Source organism: Carettochelys insculpta, chromosome 1 (genome assembly GCF_033958435.1).
Source record: "Carettochelys insculpta isolate YL-2023 chromosome 1, ASM3395843v1, whole genome shotgun sequence".
In the NCBI taxonomy this organism is placed as follows: domain Eukaryota; kingdom Metazoa; phylum Chordata; order Testudines; family Carettochelyidae; genus Carettochelys; species Carettochelys insculpta.
The window spans coordinates 162,267,543-162,294,682 of record NC_134137.1 but is presented as its reverse complement, the minus strand read 5'-3'; the positions used below and the strand labels follow the sequence as shown (position 1 = coordinate 162,294,682).

Genomic DNA, 27,140 nt, shown 5'->3' with positions numbered 1-27,140 from the left:
AAGTTGCAGCTATTCAGGCATATTTGCAAAATTAACGTCGAACAAAAAATCAAGACCCTGGTATTCAGCATAATGGATAGTTTGAACAGGAGAGGCAGACCCCACAGAGAATGGGTAGATGAAACAGTAGATTGGCACAGAGCTAGTCTACAGAAACTAAGCCACTCCACACTGGACAGGGAAAGATGGAAAGAAATAGTGAATGAGGCATCAGACATCAATGGGCACTGAGCCCATGGTTGTTGCTGATGACGATGAAGGATAAAATATGTTTGTGCTCATTTGAGCATATGCTTGTCCATTATATCATTTTCTGTAATATAGGCTGGGATAAAAAAAAAGTCTTAACTGGCATTTGATAATTGTGTTCTTCCTTACTAATTTTTTCTCACTCTTACTCTCAGGCAGACTGTCATTAATGTTAATGGGAGGTTTCCAAAAACAGAATCAGTAGACTGGGGAGGGACTTCTGAATTTTGATGGTAGTAAATAATCACTATGGAAGAACTGAGACTCTTCATCATATTTTGGAAAGTTTGATGATTTGAAGAGCTTAAGATATCCCAGTTCAGCAATTCACATCTATGTTTTCTTCCCATCAAAAATTAATTATGTTTCCCTTGTTTTAATTTAGAGACAGATAGCTAATCATATCTGTATACTTTGCATCAGTTCACAAATGCATTAGCATGTTGTTATTAATCCTGTAGCGAGTAATGTAGGATATATACATCTTACTTGTCAGTTAGTTAAATATGTCAGAACAGGGACAGATCTTCATTTTGTGCATTTAAAGTTCATTGTGTAAAGATGATTAAATCAGTCTTAAGAATTCTCATGACAACAGAGGCTTAGAAGATAAAGAAAACTCTGATCTTGAAAAATTTATATAAAATAAATGCAGGAATAAATTGTGCAAATAAGGATATTTAAAATTTCAAATGATAACTACAGTTTGAGGCGGTTTCTACATAGGCCACTTTCTTCGAAAGTGGCATGGTAATTCATGGCCCGAAATATGCTAATGAGGTGCGGATGCAAATTCCCGGTGCCTCATTAGCATACGGTCATGTGATTTGGAGCCTGGAAGACCGTTCTTCCAGACTCCAAAGTGCCGTGTAGAAGCATGGCCCCAGGGGAGCTTCCGGAAGGGAGTCCTTCTTCTGGAGGTCACTTCTTCCCAAAAAGTTTTAGCGTATTTTGGGCTGTGTGTTACCATGCCACTTTTGAAGAAAGTGGCCTGTGTAGAAACGGTCTGAGAGATTAAAGTTCTATAGACTGCAACAGATTAAAGAAACTCATTTGTTCACAGGATCAGGCCCCCTAAGTTTTGCTGTTGATTCTGTGTATCAGAAATAGTACAAGATACCCTAAAATAGTCTTGCCCAATTGCTTAGAGAATCAGATGCTGTATCATGTGTGTGCCTGACAACTTGGTTTTGGAATGCTCCAGTGTCTCACATAATATACTGCAATACAGTAATTATCATTTTACTTACAATATTACAAAGGTAAGAAAGGCACCTAAAAACCTGTAAGTACTTGGTTCTTTATGTTCACATACTTTATTAAGAAAAAGTATAGCAAAATGACCTACAAAACCAGAAAAAAATTAATGTGTGATTCAGCTGATATTAATATGACAAGACTAAATAATAATAATAGAGGTTATTGGGATAGAAATTTTGAATCATATGAACAGGTTCAGAGGACTTAAAAGGCTAGAAACAGTTTTGAAAATCTTGGATAATAACCAAAAGTCAATTTGATTGGGAAATACTGCCTCCAGTAACATTTTTGTTGTTCTATTTACGCTTTGTATCTATTGTCCTCAAAACAAGGCATCACTTATATATTCTAAATATTTCTATAATCTACAGAAAAATAATTTAGTGGTATGGAAAAGTCACTCTGCTCACTAGAACTGCACATTTTAGATTTATCTGGAGTTACATCCCTTAAAGCATCATCATTCTCTATTTACCTTCATGCAGATTCTCAACTCAGATTTGCTTCCAGAGTCTGTAATCTTGATCTTATCTCTGACCTCTCATTCCCGATCTTTCCCCAGACCATATTCATTAACTTAATTGTAATAATATTAATTATTACTATATCCATAAAATATATAAATGATCACATGTTGCACCAGCAGCTTTTTCTCTTTCACTCTTTGTTGAGGTGATGGTACTAGTATACACACTTCTGCCTGGAAACTGATTTGAAAAACACTTACATTTCATTGTGTTGTTTTATCTGCTCTTTGTTTTCTCCTTCATCTCCTTTCAGCTAGCAGAATCCATCATGACATCTGATCTCCAAGGGGTAAGCTGCTGTCAATGTGACCCCATTAGCTGACATTTTACCATATGCTCACAAATAGACTGGACAGCACCTTTCCCCTGTAGAATACCCCATTCAGTGTTTGTGTTCCCCCAGAGAGTGGCTGAAGTGGCTGCCAAGACTCATCAGGTCTGAAGAAGTTACTATATATCATGTTTGAAATTACGTGCTAAAAAAAATCTTACAGAAACAGAATCCTGAAGGTCCAATGTTGGAGAGAATGTCCAAGCCTTCCACACTATACAAGCCCTTGAAGGCTACAAATCAACTTTGGCACTGCAGCAAGCTAAGATATTTAGAAGAAGGTTGACCTGCTGAGTAAGGGCAGTTTTATGACTCTCCCCATCACCAAAATATCTCTATATTTCAAAGTCAGGCACTACAGATGCAAATAGATCCTTCATTCCCAAACACCTTTATTCCTTATTCTGTGCTGGTTCATTTCAGCCACCTGGAATGTTTTTGCAGTCCAGTAGTACAAAGGCAGGTCCCAGGTTGCCTGTGAGATTTTTTTTTTAAATTAAAAGTGCATGAGAGCACAGTACGCATATGCCTAATTGTTAAAAAAAAAATTATGGGGTTCATGTATTCTTCTAACCTAATTGCCAGAAAGAGTCAGGCAGCATTGGTAATGTAGGGGTGTTGAAGCAAGTATATTCAATTCCCTCTTTTCATTTTGGTTAAAACTGTAAACTGACAGGCATATTTGAGACTCCATAGCCCCCTTTTAGATTACTTCCCAAAATGACTGACTGACCATATTAGAGAGACAAGGTGGGTGGAGAAATATCTTTTATTACACTAACTTCTGTGTAAACCAACCTGGCCTGAAGGCAATGGAATCAAGGCAGTTCCCTTGGTCTCCACACCATCAGGGCCCTGACTTCCAATTGAAAATAGCATCAGCTGGCCAAGCTCTGCTGTCAGCATGCCATCTTGGGCCCCACCCACTGGCCAGCCCCACTAATCTGGCTCTGGTAAGAAAGACAAACTTCCACAGAGCTCTTCTTTTGTTCTGTGGAAGGTATGTAGATCGTCACAACTAAATATAATATAAAGAGATTATTACTTTCATGTAAGTGTGTAATACATATTCCATTGTACCATTCATGGTGAAGTGTCCCATTAAGACCCCTTCAATCACAGGGGAAAGAAAGGATGGGAAGACAGCACAAAGGGACTGTTGATGGATTATAGATGACCATATATCCCATTTTCATAGAATCCTAGAATGCTAGACTCCTGGGGCTGAAAGTGATCTTAGGAGGTCATCTAGTCTAGCCCCCTGCCTGAAGCAGGATCAACCCCAACTAAATCATCCCAGTCAGGACTTTGTCAAGCCAGGACCTAAACACCTCTAGGGATGGAGATTCCACGACATCTCTCGGTAATGCATTCCAGTCCTTCACCACCCTCCTGGTGAAATAGATTTTCCTAATATCCAACCTACACCTCTCCTCTGTAACTTCAGACCATTGCTCCTTGTACTGTCATCCTTCACCACAGAGAACAGCCTGTTTCCATCCTCTTTAGAGCCCCTTTTCAGGAAGTTGAAGGCTGCTATCAAATGACCCCTCAATCTTTTCTTCTGCAAACTAAATAAGCTCAAGTCCCTCAGCTCTCCTCATAGGTCATGTGCTCTAGCCTCCTAACAGTTTTCATGGACCCCTTCTGGATTTGCTTCAATGCATCTACATCCTTTCTGTACTGCGGGACCCAGAACAGGGTGCAATACTCCAGATGGGGCCTCACCAGTACTGAATGGAGGGGAATAATAACTTCTCTAGATTTGCTGGAAATGCTTCTTCTATTGCACTCCAATATGCCATTAGCCTTCTTGGCTCTAAGGGTATGCTGTTGATTCATTTCCAGCCTCTCAACCACCATAATCCCCAGATCCTTTTCTGCTGCAATGCTACTTCACCAGTCAGCACCCAGCCTGTAACAATGCTTGGGATTCTTCCATCCCAAGTACAGGACTCTACACTTGTCCTTGCTGAACCTCATCAGATTCCTTTTGGTTCAATTTTCCAATTTGTATAGGTCACTCTGGACCCTATCTCTACCCTTCAACATATCTACCTGCCCTCTTAGCTTAGTGTCATGCACAAATTCCCTGGGGCTGAGTCTGCGTGGAGCCGCTCTCCACTAATAAGCAGCCTCAAAATTGCAAATGGCTGCTCACTAGCATAGTCTTGTGGCTCATTAGCATAGCCACACAAGAGCTCAGTCTTGTCGGGGGGGGGTGCCGGCAGTAAAGAGGCCATGTGGGTGTGTGCCTGCTGCCAAAAAGCCCATCTGTTGCCAGCCCCTTGTGCCTGAATTTTTAGTGGTTGTGAGCTTGGGGAAGCTGAGTTTTATTTGAAAAACAGAAGCGGTTCAGGAAAGATTTCTTTCGGATGGAATCTCCAGTGAGTATGGGTTGTAGCTGTTTGATGATACCCTTTATAGGTTCCAGTATAGGGTGGTAGATGATAACTAGGTATGTGCGGTCAGATGTTGATTTATTTCTGTACTGAAACAGATTCTTTTGTGTTATTTGGGAAGCCCATGCCTTGATGCAATCTTCTTTGTTTAAATGTCTTTGTTAGGTGAAAGTAGTGTTGAATGTATGAAGGTGTGTACCCTCGATTTTCTCTTTGGAGCATATTCTATAGTATTTGAATGCCTTGTATTAGGTAACATTTGTTGGTGTATTTGGGATGGTTACTGGGCCTGTGGCCTGGTGGTCCATGAGTTTCTTATATGTAGTTGGCTGTAGGGTTCCATTGTTGAAGTTGATTGTGTAGTCCCTGTGCAGCCCTATTGTGTTGCAAGAGGAAAGTTAAAAACCTACTCAAAATATTGTACAGTCACCAGGGAAGTGAGCTCAGAGAGGAAATAGTGTGTTTTTGATACCCTTTTGGTTCTATTGAAACCGGCAAGCCAGTTTAGCAAAGTTGTTAGACAAGTATTCTAGTCCCTTTGAGGGAAAAATGTAAGTCTATTAAAACTGAATTGTTTAATTGCTGAAAACAAATATTCTTTTAAAAAACTCTACTTCATTAAATTAATAAAGTTGCTTTATTATGTGATTTTACTTTTAAATTTAAAGTCTATGTAAATGAAGCTCCTTTTTCTCTAATATTCTGTTTATGCTAAGTGGAAAAAAACAAACACAAATTGTGCTGGGTTGGAATAAATACGAACAACACCTATTTTGTTATGCAAATATACTGTAGGTGTTACAGATGCATATATTTTTCTGGGATTCTTAGTAAGCTTAGTAAGCTTTCTCCAAAGCCTGTTAATTTGTCTTCAATGGTATGTGCATAGCTCAATTCAGATATAGTGGATTCTTCGGCTTGTGAACAGGTTCACAATACCCCTGAAAGGTCACTGTTTAAATCCAGGTTGAGACACTTGTGAAATTTTATTTAGAACATATTAAGAATTTGAAGACAAATAGGTAGCCCAACTTATTCTTCAGCCGCTTCTTTTATTGAATTCTGAATTGCCTAAGCAAAGAACTTCATCAGGACTATGCAAAAACAATTAGCTTCATAAAGAGGGGAACCAATCTTTTTTCCACCATTCTAAATAGTTATTCTATAGAAATGTCAGTAGAGGAGATGACACAAAGTCCAGTGAATAAAGATTTCACATAATTAGCTAATAATATGTATGAAAGGCTGCAAGTATATCAATTATTCAACCCAGAAACTATCCACATTTTTTGCTGTAAGATGACCTTAAACTGATATGGATGTTAACAAAATGGTGCCTCTATTTCCTGTCTGATGATGAATGCCCTCTCTAAATCTCTGTAGCGCCTTATACCTCATTCCATGGCCTATTCACTTCTGGCCCTGTTCTGGAGCCTACTTATTGGTTACACTAATGTAGGGTTAATATATTTGAACTTTTAAAAAGAGATGACAGCCCTGAGAGGGAGATATACTGTAACACATTAACGCACTGTGGCTGTGTCTACACTAGCCCAAAACTTCGAAATGCCGGCAGCTGCGACACTTCAAAATTGACGCAGCTCGCAGCTGCGTGGCTTGCTGAGATGGGGCTCCTTTTCGAAAGGACCCCGGCAACTTCAAAATCCACTTATTCCTATCTGATGTTATTTCAGCGCTTCATTACTAAACTTTTGGGCTAATGTAGACATAGCCTATGAGTTGGTAGATACTGATAGATACACTCCCTCTTAGGGATGTCCTCTTTTTCATATGGTAACCCCTAAGTAACGGATGCTATATAATATATATGTGAAATACATAGTAAATGTGGCCCTAAGATGCATCAGTGCTGCTGAGGACCCTTCAATAAAGTGAAAACATGCTTTACCCATGTATTAATTCAGCTTTCTGCCATGTAATTCTATTGAGTCCAGGAAGGTTATATCAGCGTAACACAGTGGTAAAATAAGGCTTGTAATCTGTGTGAAAAAGAACTTCAGGCTCAATCACAACCTAATAAAGCATAGTAATGGTTCTCTCCAGTTAGTGTGATATCCAGCACTAGATGAAGAAAATCCATTTGCAGTGTGATAAATAATTTCTTTCAGACCTGAGTGTTAATCAGCTATAGCTATGCCAAGTTAAATGCTTCAGACCTGGCACCACCTATAACACTATGTAAACCAATAATTTTAATGTAATAATGCTGCCACAAACATAAATCGGAAGCACAGCTAAAAGAGTTAGTAGATTTCAGAAATCACACAGTTTGTTTCATAAATGCTTCAAATTAAAAGGCTTGGGTGAGAAGTGTTTACCTTGTAAGTTTTCTTTTTTAGGGTCAAATCATTATAAACACAGAAGAGCATTGTCTTAACTGCCACAAATCCAGCTGGTACTTATTCCCACTAGATTTCTCCCTTTCAGATTTGTTCATAGTTTTTCAGCTGATTTATACTACTTGCTTCACTTGCTGACTTTAGTAGTTTGTTCCATATTTCAACCATCCTTTGTATAAAGAAACCATAAAAGTTAGAGGCTTGAAAATTGGATTTCTTTTTGAGCAATCACTTTCCACTTGGAAAATATGTTAAAAGTTGGTATTGCCATTTTTGAACAAAACATAGATGTTTGATATTTGAATCACATCTCTCCATTATTGTGGTACTACCAGAGGCTCTTAGGCTTAAATTTATAAAACAGCATTTCTGAAAAAGAGAGATTTTAAGCTTGGGGCCCAGTTCTTCAGACTTCGTAATCAATTATCTGAATGGCCACTGTATTACTCCACCTTAGCAGTATTTGTTTTCAGATGCAGGGCCCAATGTACAAGTAGTTCTGCTTAGTTCACTGGAGCAACTCACATGAATAAGGATTAGTAAAATCAAGATTATAAACTGTCAGGACTACAGCGAGCAGCAGGATTATAATAGGAGGCAGCAGTCAAGATAACAAAAAAATTGTTTAATCACATTTTAAAATGTCAGATTCCTATCAGTTTACCTCACAGCAGATATGTTTCAGTATCCATTTGTAATTTTCCCCAATTAAGATGAGTCATATAAATTGCCTTCCTATGCCACATGACACTTCACATGGCAATAGATTAAGTGATAGGATACCAGACAACATAAACTCATATGGCAGTCTTTGTGCTGAATTAACACAAAAACTCTTTACTTAATAAAGCATCAGGTAAATTTATTTTTCAGGTAATGAGCTTTTGTGTTAATCCAGCACAAAGACTGACGTATGATTTTATATTGTCTCCTGTCCTATCCTATCCCTTAACCTATTGCCATGTGAAGTGTCATGTGGCATAGGAAGGCAATTTAAAGTGCTACAGGGACTGCTTGTTTCTGTGAAACTACAGACTAACACAGCTACCCCTCTGAGACAATAGATTCGTTTATGCATTGGGTATAAGCAGTCTGACTTAGGCCAAGACCCTGCATTTCTGGTTTCTCTGGAGTAATTACAATGCTAACCAGAAATATAACATTTATTTGGAAGGATAGTATTCCAGAAAAATATTGTAAAACAATAAAAGTATTTATATGATTGTCTACTTACTAAGTATCTAACCATCTCCTACATGGGAACTCGTAAAAGACTAATTCTCTATAAGGGAAATCAGGTTGGTGATGAATACCTTTTTATTGAGACTACATCTGTTGGGGAAAGGCACATACTTTTGAGCTAAACAATGCTCTTCTGTGGGTCAGCTTTACTCCTTGTTATATGGTCCTTGTTAGACAAAAGCCTGGAGAGCCCTTAACAACTCAATTCCCCTTCTCAGGGGTCAAATTGAACTTACGCTATTTATAGTGCTTTCAATTTTCAAATATGCCAAAATTGGCAAAAAAAAAGTTTGGCATCTTCCTGGGAGACCAGAAATGAGGACCTTGAAACTAATCATGTTTCCCATGGTCTTTCAAATACCTTTGTAGTCTTCTGATATTGAAGCTGTTGTATAGTAACAGAGAGTAAGCCGTGCTAGTCTATACACTCAAAACAAAAAGCAGTCAAGTAGCACTTTGAAGACTAGCAAAATAGTTTATTATGTGAGCTTTCGTGGGACAGACCCACTTCTTCAGACCAGTTGGTCTGAAGAAGTGGGTCTGTCCCACGAAAGCGCACCTTATAAACTATTTTGCTTGTCTTTAAAGTGCTACTTGACTGCTTTTTGTTTCGAAGCTGTTGTGTGTTTGAAACTATGGAGATATGCATATCTCATAGAACTGGAAGGGCCCTTGAGAGGTCAATGAGTCCAGTCCCCTGCACTCACCTCAGGGCCTTGCCTTCCTGTTTATTCTTCTGACACACCCCAGAATCAATGGAGTCATATATATGTACATATAAAAATATATATACATTTTTTATAACCTGGTATACAATAACTTCCCAGCACAGACCTGGTCATACACAGTGTTCAATATTTTTTCTGTATCACTACTCATAACACTGTTAGGTACCAGCACACTTTCTGTTACAATATGGAATTTGCAGTTGCTTATTATAATAACTATCTTGTTCGTCTGCGGAGGATTAACAGAGCCACTTTGCCATGATACTCTGGCCTCAGACTCCAACTAGTGACATTCAACTCCTTCAGCACTTCTCTTTTGGGGAGGAGGAACTTGTAGATCTAGTTAGTAGCAAGTCCACTTCCATCTTCCGCAGCCTTTCCTACTGCACATTGCAACATAAATAAACCCTGATGTAACAAATGCTTGCTATCCATAGCACTCACTGTTGTAGATAGTGCTGCAGCAATGGGTAACATTTTCAGTGGGACTTAGGCTACTTACCTGAGCACTTTTCACAATTTTACAAAAGAGTTTAGTGGGATTCACAAAAAGAGTAGACATTTAAATGGATAATGGAAATATCATTATCCTCAGGTAAGGATAATTAAGATAAATATGTATAAAGACTCATGCTACAGAGAAAAAAATAAACAACTATCCCACTTTCCTATGGTTAGGAAGAAATTTCTGTCTTGAGACCTGTAACTATATAACATTTAAGCATGCGGGATGACCCATTCCATTTAAACATCCAGAGGAGGCCCCTGGAGCATGTGGAACACTTGGTCTGGTCTGATTTGGTACAGCCTAGTATTCCTTTGACAGTGAAATATGACTTTAAATGGCTTGGGGCTACTCTCAATTTTATTTGTATACTTTCTTTTTTTTAAACAACCAGGAAGCACTACAGGAATTGGAGCAAAGACGTCCCCAACTAGAAGAGCTAATAACTGCAGCACAGAATCTAAAAAACAAGACCAGCAATCAAGAGGCCAGAACAATCATTACAGATTGCAGTAAGTGGTGATCCACTAACATATAGCTCTGCAGACTGGAAATATAGAGGATGTTTCAGTGATCATTTTTAACTATAGCATTTTTCAAAGTATCTGCTTTTATATAGGAGGTAATCTCGTTCGAATGAGAATTTTACACTAGTGTTGACTATAGCCTGTTTGAGAAAAAAAATAGTCCCAGTAACCTTCATAAAAAACTTGCACTTTTCTATGCCTCTTCAGAAAGTTTGATAACTCTCCTGCCCCCGTTATTTTCTGTCTATGTGAATAACCCACCAAAGAAGTGGTACAGATAGCCCCCCACCCCCATTGTATTGATTATGTTGCATACTAGTTCCTAAATCTGGCCCTCTTACTTGGAGTAAGACATTCCACATGAGGGATTGCAGCTCCATATTCTAGGTGTGGTACAAAACACTAATGGTGTCTGTACATTATCTTTTATAAATAATTTTCACTTACTTCTTTGTTCTGGCTGAGACCTGAAGCTCACTGTTCATATCTGTACCCTGAACAAAAGGTATTAATATAAAAAATCTAATGAAAGAATATGTTCTTATAACAGATTCTCCCTAGCAGAGTCCTGTTTGCATAAGTACTTGCGCTTGTTGAGTACCTGTTAATACCAAATATATATAGTTCTGTTATCAGTAGCTTGTGCTGAGGTTTCTGGAAGTATTTGTGTATGCATAGCTATACCCTTGATATATAGAGTCTATAAAGAAATGTAATGGTTGTAGTCTCTACCTGAAATGCAACCATTAATGTGAATTGTGTATGTGCCTAAGAGCCCTTCTTATGGTAAGACTGTACTTATCTTCCAGAGAAATAGCATTACAAATGAGAGGTGAATACATACCTTAATTATTAAAAAAACCTACCATAAGCCATTAAAAACTTCAAAAGCACACTGGTAATAACTGATTGCGCATCTTTTTGCATGACACTTGATAAATAGTTTATTTGATTTTGATCTACATGTCTATTAATCCTATTAATTTCACTTTGACGTTGAATGTGTATAAAGTTGTATATTTAAAAAAGCAAATATTTTCTCATGGTTAAATTAGCTAATATTTTATTTAGGCAGAGGGATCATAACTTCAGCTATCTTCATGCTCTATTGGATACATGATACATGTTATCTGCTTCAGTGTTTCTAAATTATTATTATCTTGTTTTATTAATGAAAATATTTTAGGGTACCTGAATATCCATGTCAGTGGAACTACAAAAGTTTTTCATTTTTTCCTCTTAATTGGAAGAGATAACCTCAGAGGTTTTTTTATCCAGTCTTCTCAGGCAGCAGACTGGATTCATGTTAATCATGTTTTGATATTTTCTATTTGTAGAATTTTAACTGCTAAATGGTATTCAGAATAGTTATTTATCTATTTTTGAATTTTAAAGAGTGGATCAAATGATAAATAATTTATATGTGAGTTTTATTTTTAGAAAAAATGCTACTATGAATGTATAGATCTCAGAATGTGAGGTTTATGAGTTACCTTTTCTCAATACATGCCAAAAATGGAAAATTATCACTATTACACAACTAGTTTCTATGTATTGCTATTTTTCCTTTTATTAAAAGGATTAAGGGTCCTCTGTTAGGTCTAATTCCTCAAGTTCTCTGTCAGCCGTTTTGTAGAGGGTAATAGAAGATTTGTTTTCTTCTCAGAGTTCTGTGCAGAAGCTTCTGACCCACACAGAGATAACTGCAGAACAGCCTAAATGCAATTTAATTAAAGATTCCAGGATGTGACTTTGTGTGAAAAATAATTGAATGGCTTGTTAGTGGGTGCAGATTCGGTTATAGCTTGTAATATTTGTCTCTGTTAATTGTTTTACTCCCCTTATCCCTAAAGATTTCTGTGAAAGTATCAGACAATGCAATATTTTTTTCTAAAATAGTCCCATCATCTGCTTTGTTTCAGAATGTATCTTTCTAATAATCAAACCAATTTTGAAGTCCTTTATCAGTTTTTCTTTCTTTTTATACTGATGGACTTTTGCCTAAATAAGGTTCCAGGAAAAAACTGGCCCTGTATTGCTTAGAAGGTATATAGGAAAGAACAATCATTAACTAAATAATGAGACTCAATAAGTCTTGTTTATTCTGATGTTGCAGGCAGGGTGTTGGAGTCACAGAAACTGAGGTATATCATGAAAAGCCACACAGCGAGGAAATATTTAAATAAAACTCAGAAGTATAGCTGTCAGAATAAATGATTTTTGGTTCACTATCTCATCTGAAACAAAAACAAACAAAAATAAAATCAGATCAGAATTGTAGCCAAATCAAAAATGTCAGTTTTTTTGTTCTGGTTAACAAAAAAATGTTGTCATCAACCCAAAATGGATTGGGTTGAGACATTTTTAACGTCTTCAAATAAAAGGAAAGGGATTAAAGGTCTACATTCACTAAATGAAGGTGGTGACAGATGCACCCTCCTTATACGCAGCAGCCAGGGCACTTCACTGGAACGTGCAAGACCCACTTTAAATTCCTGCTCTGGGTCAAGGACTTTGAACTCCTGACAGTTGAGTACCCTAACCACCAAGCTATTGGCTCTTTTGGAGAGCTGAGAGGAGCGTTTTCAGTTTCTTCTGCAGAAACTGTTCCATTTTGTATTGGTTATCCTCACTCTTGAGCTATTAAATGATTCTCAGTCACTTTCTGTCTCTCATCCAGTATTCAATAAAACTGATCCAGTGGGAGAAATTTAGAGAGATTGGCTATACTACTTATGTGACAAGGGAGGAGACCTGGGTTAAAATCCCTACTCCAGAGCAGAGACTCAAATTTGTGTCTCCCACATCAGAGAAGTTTATACGTGGAAGGGACCTCAGAAGGTCATCTAGTCCAATCCCTTGCACTCATGGCAAGAGAAGTATCCTTGGTAGAGAGTTATTTTGTAACACTTCTGTGTACTATTCACTATTCTGCATAAATAGTATCTCCAAAATTATGGTTTAAGCTTTGGTCAGAATTTTTAATTCTTAAAAATAAAGTACAATGAATTTATAACCAATTCAGATATAATGAAATTCTATTTATTTTAGTTGCATTTTAAAATTCCTTATTAATTTATTTTCTGTTCAGGATAATGTGAATGTAATATATAATAAACTGACTCTCAGTTTTAGTCAAGACTGGAAATGGAAGCGCCTAAATTGTATCTTTCTGGAACTAAGAAGTTCCAGAAAATTTGCATAAGTGCATTTTCTAGATGAGTGTCCCAGCCCAGTTTCTAAGGCCCCATTTACAATAGCAAGTCCTTTTTGAAAAACAGGCCCTCTTCTGAAAGAACAAGTGGAGTGTCCACACACATAATGCACTCTTTCAAATTCCCTTTGAAAGAATGTTGCGTTTCTTCCAGAGGCTCTCTTCCTCTTCCAAATGTTGAAGCACGTGACTTCTCTGTGTTTAGACGGATAACATTCAGCTTCAATTCAACAATTCAATAAGGCAACAGATGAGCCAAACTGGACACTAGTAAAACCAGGTCCAGCAAGGCTGCTTCATGCAGCTAACTCTAGTATTTTATACCCTTACACAAACAAGCCCAGTGTCAGAGGCAATTAGCTAGAGAATAGTAAATCACTTTCCAAAGAGAAACTGTTATCAGCAAGGAAAAACAGATACAAGGGAGCTGGATCCCCAACACCTAACAGTTCATTAAGGCATTCCATAGAGCTTATCCTCCCAGCCATTCCCAAACAGATCAGGGAAAGCACAGGCTCTTGTGTGATGTGAAATGGCTTCTATACAAGATGGCTTCCACACAAATGCGGAACAGCAACTTTTTCTGAACGATTCTTTTTGGGGAAAAAAGCATGTGTAAATGCTCCGGAGCCCCTTTTTCTGAAAGAGCAGTTCTCATGGCACTGGATTTTTTTTATCCCTGGCCCATTCTTTCAAAAGATCAGGGTCTGTGTGGATGCCTGATTTTGTGATATGATTTTTTGTGTGTAGGCATGCTCTTTCAAAAGAAGATCTTCTGGAAGAGATCTTCTGGAAGATCATCTTTTGAAATATCACTGTAGGGTAGACGCAACCTAAGTGAACATAAGTTTGGATAACCATTCAGAATTTGTCTTCACTATTGATTTATAGCCCGTTTGTGTGATTTGGCTATTGGCTTGAGTATGTGGTCGTGTGGAGATTCGAAAATAAATTACATTAGCTTTAAAGTAGCATGTGAAAAATACCTACTTAATGGTCCAAAGAGTCTCTTTCTCAGGAACTAGATGAAGCAAAAGAAACACGTATACATTTTCAGTTGCTGAGTTTAAGTAATGAACTGCCAAAACATTTTTGATAAGTAAATTAGGTTATGTTGCGTTCCATGCATACATAATGACAGTAAATGTAAACATTTCATGGAACTTTATTGTGACCACTAATCATGCGATTGGAACTAGATTATTTCCTTTTGAAATGCATTTTGAGTATGACCCCCTAAAACAAATCACAAATACATGAATAATTTATACAGAAAATGTTCTGAAGTATTTTTTATTTATTTTAAGAACATGGCTGTACATTTAAAAGAGCTGTGCTTGAAGTATGGTGAAAAGCATCTGAGCATGCAGCTACTTAAATATAAAAAATAAAAGCTTTGTAGAATATCTTTCTGTATCTGACAGCTTTATAGCAAAATCATTAACTTATAATTCACTTCTGTACAAAACAGGATGCAACCCCTGTAGTGAATTACTGTGGTGCTGTGGTTCTCAACATCTTAATGTCATCCTTGTGATTTTTCTCACAGCTATTGAACATACTTCAAAACATGACCACTTGGGGGGAAAAATAATCCAGAATTTGACATCTGGCAATCAACCCTTTCTTGTTACAAAGATGTGCTTTGCACACATAATTGTCTTTGAAAATTAAGATATTGATCTTTTTATGGCTGGAATGTAGTGGAAACCCAGTATAAATCTTATTCCACATATTTTAAGAGCTTAGTCATGAGCTATGGTCACCTGGGTTGATTCCATAAAATTTAATGCATATTAATCATCTGACACTTTTCTTTGCCATTAAAATTATTAGGCCTCAATTATGCCTACCCTGAAGCTTACCTCTGCTGAGTACCAGTGTCAGTGGAAAATGTGGCTTTGAAAAGATTTATGCTTTGTGGGTGCTGGGAGAAGAATCACTTTCTAGCCTTTGAAACAACTCTCCCCAAACAATTCTACAGCTAGCACCAAACAAAGACATTCCCTTATTATTTAGCAAAGTAAGATGGGACCCTTTAGGGAGAGGTGCTGATTAGGCTAGGTGGTACTGGATGCTTGACCCTTTGCAAACAGGTGTCCTATAGCTCTCTGGAGGAGCTGGAACATTTTAATTCCTGAAGGCTATCTGATAATTCCATGACCCTTCATAAGAGAAGTCTGTGGCTCAGTAGCAAACTGGAATTATTCATGGCATTTACTTTTAGTGGAAACTTCACTTGAAGATGAACTGTCTACTAAGAAAGTTTCAGAATAGCCAGAAAAGATAATCCAGTGAAAAACCCAAGGCAAGAAAAGACCCCTCTTTTCTCTAGAGATCAGGAGGCATTATAGGGAAGCCAAGAGGGAGGTTGCATAGGAAGAGGCCCTGGGAGGTAGAGCTGTAGGACTCTGTAAATCTCTGAGGTTATGACCAGAAAAGAGAAACTCTGAATAGAGAAATGTGCGTGTTTGAGCCCCTGTATTTCCAAAATTATTTAGAATATGTTTTAGTGTGTGAAGCAAGTGATTCTGGGCAGTGAAGTGTAACAAGAAGAAAACTCCAGAATAAATTATCCTAGTTGAAGTAGGGATACAGGGTCACTACTTTCAGGTGAGGAAGGGAGGTAACATAGGGAATGGAAATTGCCATAACCTACAAAAAGACCTGTGATTAGAATAGATTAGAATGCTGCCAATGTAATACTTTTTGGTTGTTTATTATTTCTTTTTAATTTTGGCAACCATTTCTCTTCTTTGGGACCCTGCTACCCTGGAGAAGTGGATTCTCATGAGGCTGGAATAAGTGTGGAAAGGTATTGTTGATCTTTGTTGCAAAGGAAGGGCAAAGATTTAATATAGTCTGGAAAGAATACTTTTTTCCCCTGCTAGGCAATTTCAAGATGGAGGGATAGGCTTTATAACTTGATTAGAAGGACACGTCATGTAACCTTCTCTAAACATCAAGAAACCTGGCCACCAAATGGAGACAGGATACCACCAACCAGAGGAGGGCACACTGATGCAGAGATGTGAAAATATTATTTACAGTGTGCCAGCACTAGTGGCTTGTGCCCTGTATTGCATTCCCGAGTGTCTGCATTCACAGGACTGGTCTCTATATAGGCATTCTACAGGCAGAAAGGGCTCTCTCCCCCATCTAGTGCATGAAAGGAAGTATAATTCAACATACAACTTCTATGCAGAAATCTGCGTTTGTTGTTATTTATGCCTTTGTGGTATCCTTTTAGCCTTTTTCTGAGAATCTTCAGATGTGCATCTCCTTACATGATTAGAGTTCTATGTGCAGCGTGTTATTCCTCTGGAGTTTGAACAAAATGCTCATTGCTATCTTCCTAAAGATATTGTATATCTGATATTCTTGGGCCTCAGATTTCTGTTTTGGTTTAAGATAATCAGGAAGTAAATATATTCAGTATACATCAGGGCTTCATCGCAAAAAGCACAAATGAAATTTATTAGAGAGAAAAATGTATCTGAAGATTAGAAACAGTCATTGCCATACTGGGTCAGACTCACAGTCCAGCTGTTCTACTTTCCTGTCTCTGACAGGGGCCAGTAGAGATTGAACCTCTCTAATTTGGCACTCTCAAGACCTGACCAGTGCTGGACAAAAGAATTTGCTGGACTATAGGTGGTCAGTATTGCCTACCACCATTACCAACAATTCCGCTGCTTACTGGGGTCTTAGAAGATATATAGGAGAAGATTATGCTAAATAACAGCACAGAACACTGAGAGCCAGGTCTGGTGGGTGGAAACAAGCTTTATGGGACTACAGGAAACTTGGTCACACCCATGATAAGTGGTTGTCTAGCTAATTAAAATTATGCTGGATTACAGATGTTGCTGAATGAGCGAGTGCAGGAACAGAGAGGTTCAACCCATACCAGAGGCTTCCGAGGAAGTTTTAAGAACTCAGCAATAGATAATCTGACTCCCTCATTGGCCAACTTTCTTCTTCATATACTTAGAAAATGGCTTCAGCATAATATACTTGTAGAATTTATTGGAAGGTGTATTTTATTAAAATAAAATTGCTGCCCAAGCCTTTATGGTATAGCTATGTAACATTTTATGTGAAAGCAGTCATTTATTTTCAATGCCTCAAAAGGTATTTAAACAATATATGCTATGGTATATAGTATTATTTACAGTATTATATGAAAAATATAAAAGATGAAAGATGTTTTGATTAAATATGGCTGGAAGACTGGATTTTTTTTTAAATCTTTTCTACAGGTAACTAAATTTTGTTTAAAAGAATATATAATCTGAAAACAGCAAAGACTGGTGATAGCTTAACAGTAGAAATGTATCCTTAACATGATCAGAGGGCCTTTATATGACTCACTTGTGGCCAACCACATGAGAGACTACAGTCCTAAATCTTCATCCCTATTGTTATGTTTTCTTGTATGCAGTTTAGTAGGCTAGGCCTCATGACCTGCACGTTCAGAAAAAGCTTCTTGCCTGTCACATTCCTAAATAAAGATGACTAGAAACACAAGTTTATTTTTTGCAATTCCTATGTGAGTTTAGCTACTCAATGGACCCTTCAAATGGGCTGCAGTTCTAGGTAAGCAACTTTGTGAGACTACAGACAGCCATCTGGCAGAAGTGACTGGGGAAAGAGGAATAATCGGCCACCCAGGCAATGGAATTTTGAAGGAAATTTTGGCCTTTATTCACGCAAAAAGCTACTATGATAATTGATCTCTGAGGATGATTTTCCATACCTTGGCAGCCACTTTTTCTGAAACAGCCAGCATTATCACAGTATTTGAATGAATATAGGGTCTACTGTTGCAGAACATCCTTTGGAAGACTACTTATGAAAGCCTTCAATGATAGGGATCTGTAAACAGGCACCAAGTTCTTGGTTTATATAACAGTTGTCATTCTCACCCTTCACTACAGGTGTCAATCTGAGTAACCTATAGATGACATCTCAAGAACCTGGAGCAGTTCCAGCCTCAGGGGCATTCTCAGGATCAGCTGAGAAGCCTAACTCGCTAACATCAACACTGTCTCTGCAGCCAGTATCAGCAGTATAAAGGCACAGATCAGGGAACACCCAACTCCACTGTCTGCCTACTAAAACAATGAGAAGTCCTGTGACACCTTATAAACTAACAATTTTTTTCAAGCATAAGCTTTTGTGGGTAAAAGCCCACTTTGTCAGACTTCTCATTGTTTTTGCAGATACAGACTAACACAGCAACCCCTCTGATAACATGTCTGCCTACTGTGTAGGTAGGCCTGATACTCGCCTCCTGAAGCAAGTACTTACTCTTCGCTCAGGTAAGTCAGGGAAGAATGTTTTGCAGAGGGCAGCAGAAGTGCTTCAAAGACATACTGAAAGTATACCTTAAAATTAGAGGCATCAAGCCAACAAACAGCAACAGAACACAGTGGCATCACACCATACACCAAGCCACAACTCACTTGGGAGAGAATAGACATGCTAATGAAACAGAAAAGTGACATCATAGGACAGAACAGTTACAACGGTCCAGCAAATGTTTATGTCTCTCCTAAGATTGCACCTGTCCTTTCTGTGGTAAAATATGCAGAGCATGAACTGGGCTCGTCAGTTACTTAAAAATTGACCAATGAACCCTCTTGGAAAACATCAGCCTCACATCCAGGGAGAGCCAAAGACTGAAGAAAGTTTAGGTTTGATCAAAGTTAATGAATACAGCATGAAATGTTATTCTCATTAAGTGCTAAAATGGGTAGAGCTAACAAGAGAGTTGACAGTAGTCTATGCAGGCCCCTTAAAAATATTGGTGTGCAGTGACAAATTGAATTATAGCAATGTGTGCCAGTCATTGGTGATCTTGAATGGGCAAGAATATTGATTGTACCTTCAGAAGGGGATTTACTCAATGTCCTGCCATGCAAATTGATTTCAAAGTGCAGGGAATCACACTTCATCACTGCACCTGTTTTCTCCAGTGGCAGCTATGGTAGTGTTGTTTTCTTTAAAAACAAAGCAAAATACCATCACTCAGGATGGTCCAGATAATACAACATTTCTCTCCAGATGTGCCCTCCCAGGTCCCATAGAGGTAACTGATGTGTGACTGGACTCACAGAGGGATGGCCAGTCCCGGAGGTCCTTCTGGATATGCCTCTAGTGAGGGACATGGGCCTTAGAAGAGAAAAGAGAGATAGTGTCTGGGAACCTGATTAGTTCACATAGGGGGATCCCTGTATTTAAAGCTTTGGTGTGCTTCCATTGGACAGTTTTGCTCTTGTTATTGCTGCCTTGTCCTGCCTGGTACAGGTGAGACAATGAGGTGTTTTCAGGATAGGGTGTGTGTGATCCCAGTGAGCATTCGTTTGGGGAAGAATGGATTCCCGCTCCCCCCAATAGCCAAACCAGAAAGGTTTTCAGGAACGTATTTTGCCTTCATTGCAATATCCCAGATGCTAAGTTTTATAATAAGAGTAGGAGTAGGATTTTAGTGCTAGGAATTAAATGGGACTGTTCATTTAATCACAATTTGTGGTCTATGTCTAGTGCAAATATAAGGGCAGGGGTTCCAAAGCCAATGAGTAAGAGAAGTCATGAGTGGCCTATTAGATTAGAACTCCATTGGAATTCTAATCTTAACTCGATTTTTCTAGGTTAAGGCTGTTGGCTGGTTTGATATAAATATTACTGGGTGAAATTCTACAGCCTCTGTTATGCAGGCATTGTGGCTAGATCAGAAGTTGACAGACTCTGGGGCACATCCTGCTTACAGGGATACATAATGAAGTTACCAAGGGTGTGTTGAGTAGCTGGGGGCAGAGGTGCTTCAGAGTCAGCTGTCTTCTGCTGGCTGCTCCTGGCCTCTTCTAGTGGTAGTGTTAGGAGATTGCTATGCTTGCTTGGTTGGAAATCCTGCACAGGTGTGGAAAGGGACTTTGTTTAAGAAGGTTGGTTCAGGTAGGCATCTTGTCAGCACAGAAATGTCTGAAGAGCCTTCCTGGCATCTGTAAATGGTTTTGCTGGGCACAGTAGCAGGTAAGAAGAAGTAGCAGCTGGGCACCCAGTATCCACTGAGGACAAGTTTGCATGGGGGAAAAGGAGAGAGCAAACTCAAGATACCCTAGCCTCTCCATCCCAGTGGGAACCCAGTGGCTAGCCCTGCATCCCCCAGATACCCAGCATTTACCTTACCCTGCCTCCTTACAGGCACTCCCCCCGACACCCTGCCTCCCACTGTTGCCTATTGCTCCGCCTGTGTAGGAGTTCTTCTGATTGAATTATTCCTCTCCTGTCTCCTGGAAGGGAATAGGGGGCAGAGGTGGGAGGAGGAGTGGGGCATGCATGCAATGAAAATCTCCAAAGAAGGGCACAGGAAAAACAAAACGTTTGGGAACCTCTAGGTAAGATGACCAGTAATGGTTCTTGCTGGCCTTAAAATCTGGATTCATATTTTGTATCAAAACAAAAAGCAGTCAAGTAGCACTTTAAAGACTAGCAAAATAGTTTATTAGGTGAGCTTTCGTGGGACAGACCCACTTCTTCAGACCATAGCCAGACCAGAACAGAATATTTTGTATGTGTTAAGTCTATTCCAGATCTAGGGACAATAGTATTTTCTATCGCTTTGTATGTAAGCTATGCTTGTTTTCAGCTAACAGCTAGGATTTTTTTTCTTATCTATGAAGTCAGAAATCCTCACAAGAGGAGCTGTGCTGTGTGTTTTGGAAGCTTTCCACTGTTCCCTGTAAGGGTGTTAATAAGCTGTGTTTTAACAAAGAAATCACATCTCAGAAAACATGATTACTTTCCTCCTCTCCATGTGCTTGACATAGATTTCTAATATTGTATTTGCTGTCACCTGAACCTTTGGTTGTTAAAATTTAATCCAGTTATTTGTGAAGTAGAAAAATTATTTGGTGTTTACTGCTCAGTGCACCTATCTATCTATGTATTTGCATCAGTTTGTTCTTGTGTTCTGTATTGTTCCACTAGTTGTCCATGTAAGCAAACCTTTGGACAGGGTGCTGTAGTTTGTTTACTTGTTTGCTTGCTTAGCCTACTTGATCTGGGTTTATTTCTTCCCGGAATGCTCTTAGTGAATACTGAACTGCTGACAGTCCCTACTTCTTTACTTGATGGTGGGAAATAGCTAGCAATTTTTCCGTCAAAATAGGTCATCACCACTTGGGCTGTGAATAATCTTGGATATTGCCTTTATAAACTTTTGGCAAGCTAATAACATTTTAAACATTGGATAGAGCCAAAGTGGGCAGTGAACTGTTCCATTTATAGCTATTTTACCTGCTGGAAAACTCCCAAAGGCTTACCAAGAACAATGCCTTTACACAGGCACTTTGATCTGTACCCAAGACACTTCACTGATACTTTACATTATTATATATCCACGTGGCATCCTTTTATTCATGTTATTTTAGTAATTTGAGCACACACACCAGTGGGATTTCTTCAATATGTCTTCAGTGTTAACAGCAATGGAGACACTAATTTCCTGCAATAAACCTTTAGATAGTCCCATGAGAGGTGAGCAAGACATGATTGTTTGGTAGTATAATACGTCAGCCAAATTTATGTGACCAGATAGATAGATTTCAGCTACTCATATTAAATTTTTTCAAATTCACAGTCTAAATTTAGGCAACACATAAATTGTATTCAGGCCAGGTCTACGCTACAGTGTTTTGATGACACAATTCTGTTGCTTAGAAATGTAATTGCTACACTCCCAATCAAGGCATGCTGACAAAAACAGCAACATCAGTTAAACATAAGAATGACTGGATTGGGTCAGACCAAAGGTCCATCTAACCCATATCCTGTCTGCTGACAGTGACCAATGCCAGATGCCCCAGAGGGAGTGAACAGAACAGGTAATTATTGAGTGATCCCTCTCCTGTCATCCATTTCCAGTATTTGACCAACAGAGATTACAGACACTATTCCTATCAATTGTAGGTAATGAGTATCGATAGACCTAATCTCCATTAATTTATCTACTACTTTTTTGAATCCTGATAAAGTCCTGGTCTTCACAGTATCCTCTGGCAAGGCGCTCCAAAGGTTGACTGTGTGCTGTGTGAAGAAAATCTTCCTTTTTATTTGTTTTAAGCCTGCTCCCTATTAATTTCATTTCATGACCCCCTCATTCTTATGTTATGGGAACAAGTAAATAACTTTTCCTTATTCACTTTCTTCTTACCTGTCATGATTCAATAGACCTCTTTCTTATCGTCTATTAGTCTCCTCTTTTCTAAGATGAAAAGTCCCAGAATTTAAATCTCTCTTCATTTGACACTGGTTCCAAACCCCTAATCAATTTTATTGCCCTTTTCTGAACCTTTTTCCAATGCCAGTATATCTTTTTTGAGATGAGGTGACCTCATCTGAATGCAGTATTCAAGATGTGTACACACCATGGATTTATACAGACACAACAAGACATTCTTTGTCTTATTCTCTATCCTTTTTATAAATTTTATTTTTTTTTGACAGCGGTAGGACATTGAGTGGATGTTTTCAGAGAACTATCCACAACGATTCCAACATCTCTCTCAAGTGGTGTGGCTAAATTAGTCCCCATCATTTTGTTTATATAGTTAGGATTGTTTTTCCAGTGTGCATTATGTTACATTTATCAACATTAAAATTAATGTGCCATTTTGTTGCCCAATCACCCAGTTTTGTGACAACCTTTTGAAGCTCTTCACAGTCTTCTTTGTTTTTAGTATCATCAGCAATTTTTGCCACCTCACTGTTTACCCCTTTCTCCAAATCATTTATAAATATGTTGAATAGGATTGGTCCCAGTAAAGACCCTTGGGGGACACTACTAGTTACCTCTCTCCATTCGGAAAACTGACCGTTTATCCCTACTCTTTGCTTCTGGTCTTTTAAACAGTTATCAATCCTTCTAATCCCATGACATCTTACTTTACTTAAGAGCCTTTGGTGAGGTACATTGTAAAAGGCTTTCTGGAAATCTAAGTACACCTCATCCACAGAATTGCTCTTGTCCACATTGTTGTCCCTACAAAGTATGTTCATCTATGTGTCTGGCAATTTTAGTCTTTGCTATAGTTTCAACTAATTTACCAGGTACTGGCATTAGACTTACTGGTCTTTTTAAATATTTACATCATATTAGCTATCTTCTAGTCATTAGGTACAGAAGATGATTTGAAGAATAAGTTACAAACCACAGTTAATATTTACACAATTTCACATTTGAGTTCTTTCAGAACCTATGGGTGAATGCCTTCTGGTAACAACTAATGTTCCTGTTAAGTTTACCAATTTGTTACAAAACCTTCTCTAATGATGCCTCAATCTGAGAAGGTTCCTCAGCTTTGTTACCTAAAAAAGAATGTCTCAGATTTGGGAATCTCCGCCACATCCTGAGCTGTGAAAACCGAAGCAAATAATTTATTTAGTTTCTCTACAATAACCTTATCGTCTCTGGCTGTGTCTACATGGGAGCCCACCATCAAAAGAGTAAAATTGAAAGCAAGAAATCGATATATCAGCTTTCGAAAGAACACGATTACACGGCAAAGGCAGATTGCAGTTCTGACCCACTCTTTCAAAAACCCCATCCCATTATTTCGAAAGAGAGCATCCACACGTGTACGAGTGCTCTTTCGAAAGAAGGGCGGTGGAGATGCTGCAGACAGGGTCGCATGGCCGCCAAGCCCTTCCAGGGCCCGCAGCCAGCCGCTGCCTTAAAGGGCCCACCCTCCTGTTCCCCCTTCCAGCACTAGCCGAGGCCTGCCAAGCTGCCAGGAGCAACATGGGACCCCAGCACAGCAGCACCATGGCTGATAACACCCTGCTCCTCGCACTGGATGCAGACATCATGGGCACTGTTGCCCACATTGTCTGCATGGTTGCCTCAGTTGCCCCTGTCCTCCTTGGGAGATAGAACAGCCCTCCCCGAGGACATGGAGCCCACCCAGCCTACACCCCACCCCCTGGCACCCTGGGACCTGTGGAGCCACCCCAGCAGCACGGACGGGTGGGAGTGACTAGTTCTGGGGCAATGGGATGATGCCACCTGTCTCCAGAACTTTCGCATGAGCCGGAACACCTTCTAGGAGCTGGGTCACTGGCTGGCACCTGCACTGAGGCATCAGGACACCATCATGCGACCTGCACTCTCCCTTGAGAAGCAAGTCACAATTGCTGTATGGAAACTGAACACCTTGGACTCCTACCGCTCAGTGGGCCACCCATTTAGGGTGGACAAGGCCACTATCGGAGCAGTGCTCATGGAGGTAAGCTGGGCCCAGGGCACACTCCCACCACGAAAAGGGGGAAGGGGGCCCATGGGCACAAGAACCCCTCAGGGGTTGCTGGCCTGGCGGGGCCAGGGGGGGTTCACTGGTCAGGGAGGTCGGGGGGGGGTCACCAGCGGGGGGCGGCAGGGAGGAGGTTGCTGTCTGGGGCGGGAGGAGGAGGATGCCGCTGGGAACACCCTGCCACACCCTCATGAGAGTGCATGGCCTCCCTTCTGTGCAGGTTGTCCGTGCCCAGAACGCCATGCTCCTGCACTGGGTCGTCTGTGTCGGGGACCTGGATGCCATCATCGAGGGTTTCTCCTCATTGGGTTTCCCAAACTGCTTTGCTGCCCTGGATGGGACGCACATCCCCATCTGTGCCCCACCACAAAGTGCCAGCCACTGTATCAACCAGAAGGGCTACCACTTAGGGGTCCTCCAAGCCCTGGTGGACCACAAAGGCTGGTTCATGGACATCTATGTGGGCTGGTTGTGGCGAACCCATGACACCAGGGTCTTCCACAATTCCAGCCTGTGCCAGCGTATGGAGGCCGGCACCTTCATCCCCCAACAGGAGATGCTGGTTGGGGACACCACCATGCTGCTATGCATAGTTGCTGATGCAGCTCTATACTGGCCACCTTGACCCCAGCAGGGAGGCCTTCAACACCAACCTCAACCACATCCGGCACATGGTCGAGCAGGCCTTCAGGTGCCTCAAGGGGCAGTGAAGGTGCCGTCTTGCCCGCCTCGAGGTGGGGGTGTGCAATATCCCACAAGTGGTGGGTGCCTGCTGCATCCTCCACAACATTGTGGAGGGCAAGGGGGATGACTACATCCAGGGGTGGGCAGCTGAGGCCACAATGGGGTTGAAGCAGCTGGCTGCTGCCACCAGCCGCCAGGTGACCTGCAACAGTGTCCGGATCTGTGAGGCTCTTTGTGTAAGTCTCTCCCCAGGGCCGCACTGACCCCCCGCCCAATTCTCACCCCTCCCTCTCCCCCCATACATCCACCCCCCACCATGTGCACCATCACCACCACCACACCCATGCCTGCCCCCCAGAGGACCACGGGACAGGGGCATTGGTGCACAATAAAAACCTTTATCAACAATAAACCATAAAAAACTGTGGTATATATGTCCAACTATTGACAATGTGGGTGGGGGAACACCCCTGTATGTTGCGGGCCGGGGGGGCCTGAACTTGGAGAAGGGTGGGGAGGGGGCCAAAACTGGGAGGGTCACTCAGGGAAGGGGGTTTTGGGATCCCCTTCCTCTCCAGGAGCGGGTGCCATAGTGGGGACTGGATGGGGCAGGGAGCACCAGAAGGTAGAGCCATGGCAGGACAGCAGAGGGATCATCAGTGTAGGGTGGGATGGAGGACTCGGGGGGGGGTGGGCAGGGGGCCCTGGGGGGGACATTTCTGGGGGAGGACATTTTTGGGGGGGCACCCTGCAGGGAGTTCAGAGGGTTGGGAAGCTGGTGGAGGTTGCAGAGGGCCAGGAGCCGAGCCACATTGCCCACGTGCTCCGGCAAAGTCCCATGGATCGCATCCAGGTGGGACATGAGTCAGCCCCAGTTCTCCCTCTGCTAAGCCAGGTTGGTCTCTTCCAGCCGGAGGCAGCACCCTATCAGCTCTGCCTGGTAGAGGTCGGCAGGGTCATCCTCTGTGCGCCACTGCGACCTCTGGCTGCATACCCAGCGTCCTGCTGCCGCTGGAGGTGTCTGACCCCTGTCCAACGCCGCTGGGGGGCTCTTGGGGATCACCGATGCTGAAGGACTGTGTGGGCCCTCGCTTGCTGCACCTGGAAGGGGTGATGGATGGCATGTCAGTCTCCAAGCAGGACCCCGTCCCCCATTTCCCCCCCGGGACTCTGTCCCCCCAAGACCCCACCTCCCCCGACCCTCTCAGGGCCTGGTCATGCTGGGCTTGGCATCCCTGTGGCGTCAGGTACACACAGGGCTTCCCTCCTGGGTGGAACCATCCCCAGTTGTGGGCTCGCCTGCGGGCATGCACTGGGCAACTGGTTGCCTGGAACTGGCCACAGGTCTGGGTGCTGGGTGGCACAAGCAGATGCATAGGGCGTGTTCTGAGCTGTGGCCAGCCGCTGTGTCGGGCCCTGGTCCTCCGAGCCTGTGCCCAGTCCACTGGCAGGGGTGCCACTCCCGCCCTGCCCGCCAGGGTGCTGTCCCCGCTGTGCACTTACTCGGGGGGAACTTGAGGATCTCCATGGACAGCTGGCTCCCCATGGCCTGGATGGACAACCACGAGGGGATGTCGATGATGAGGTCTTCCTCTTCGCTGGACCAGTCCCGGGTGGCGTCTTCCCCCTGGTTCAGGCTAGCTGGTCTTGGCTCCTGCAGCTCCTCCAGCTCAGGCTGGTCCGCTGAGCTGTCCAGGACCACTGTGGGTGGGGAGCTGTCCTGGGGCCCCAGGATGCAGTGTAGCTCCCGATAGTAGGGGCAGGTGGAGGGGCCTGCCCCTGAGCGCCTGACCTCG

General features: G+C 41.2%; 1 protein-coding gene across 11 annotated transcripts in view; it reads left to right on the top strand.

Moving 5' to 3' along the window:
- Nucleotides 1-27,140, top strand: part of DMD (dystrophin) — a 2,199,436-nt gene that overhangs the window by 1,625,465 nt on the left and 546,831 nt on the right. For all 11 annotated transcript variants that reach the window (XM_074994601.1, XM_074994607.1, XM_074994584.1 and 8 more), the window contains one exon: nt 9,999-10,116. In XM_074994601.1, coding sequence (XP_074850702.1) covers nt 9,999-10,116 — 118 coding nt within the window. The remainder of the gene's footprint in view (nt 1-9,998; nt 10,117-27,140) is intronic.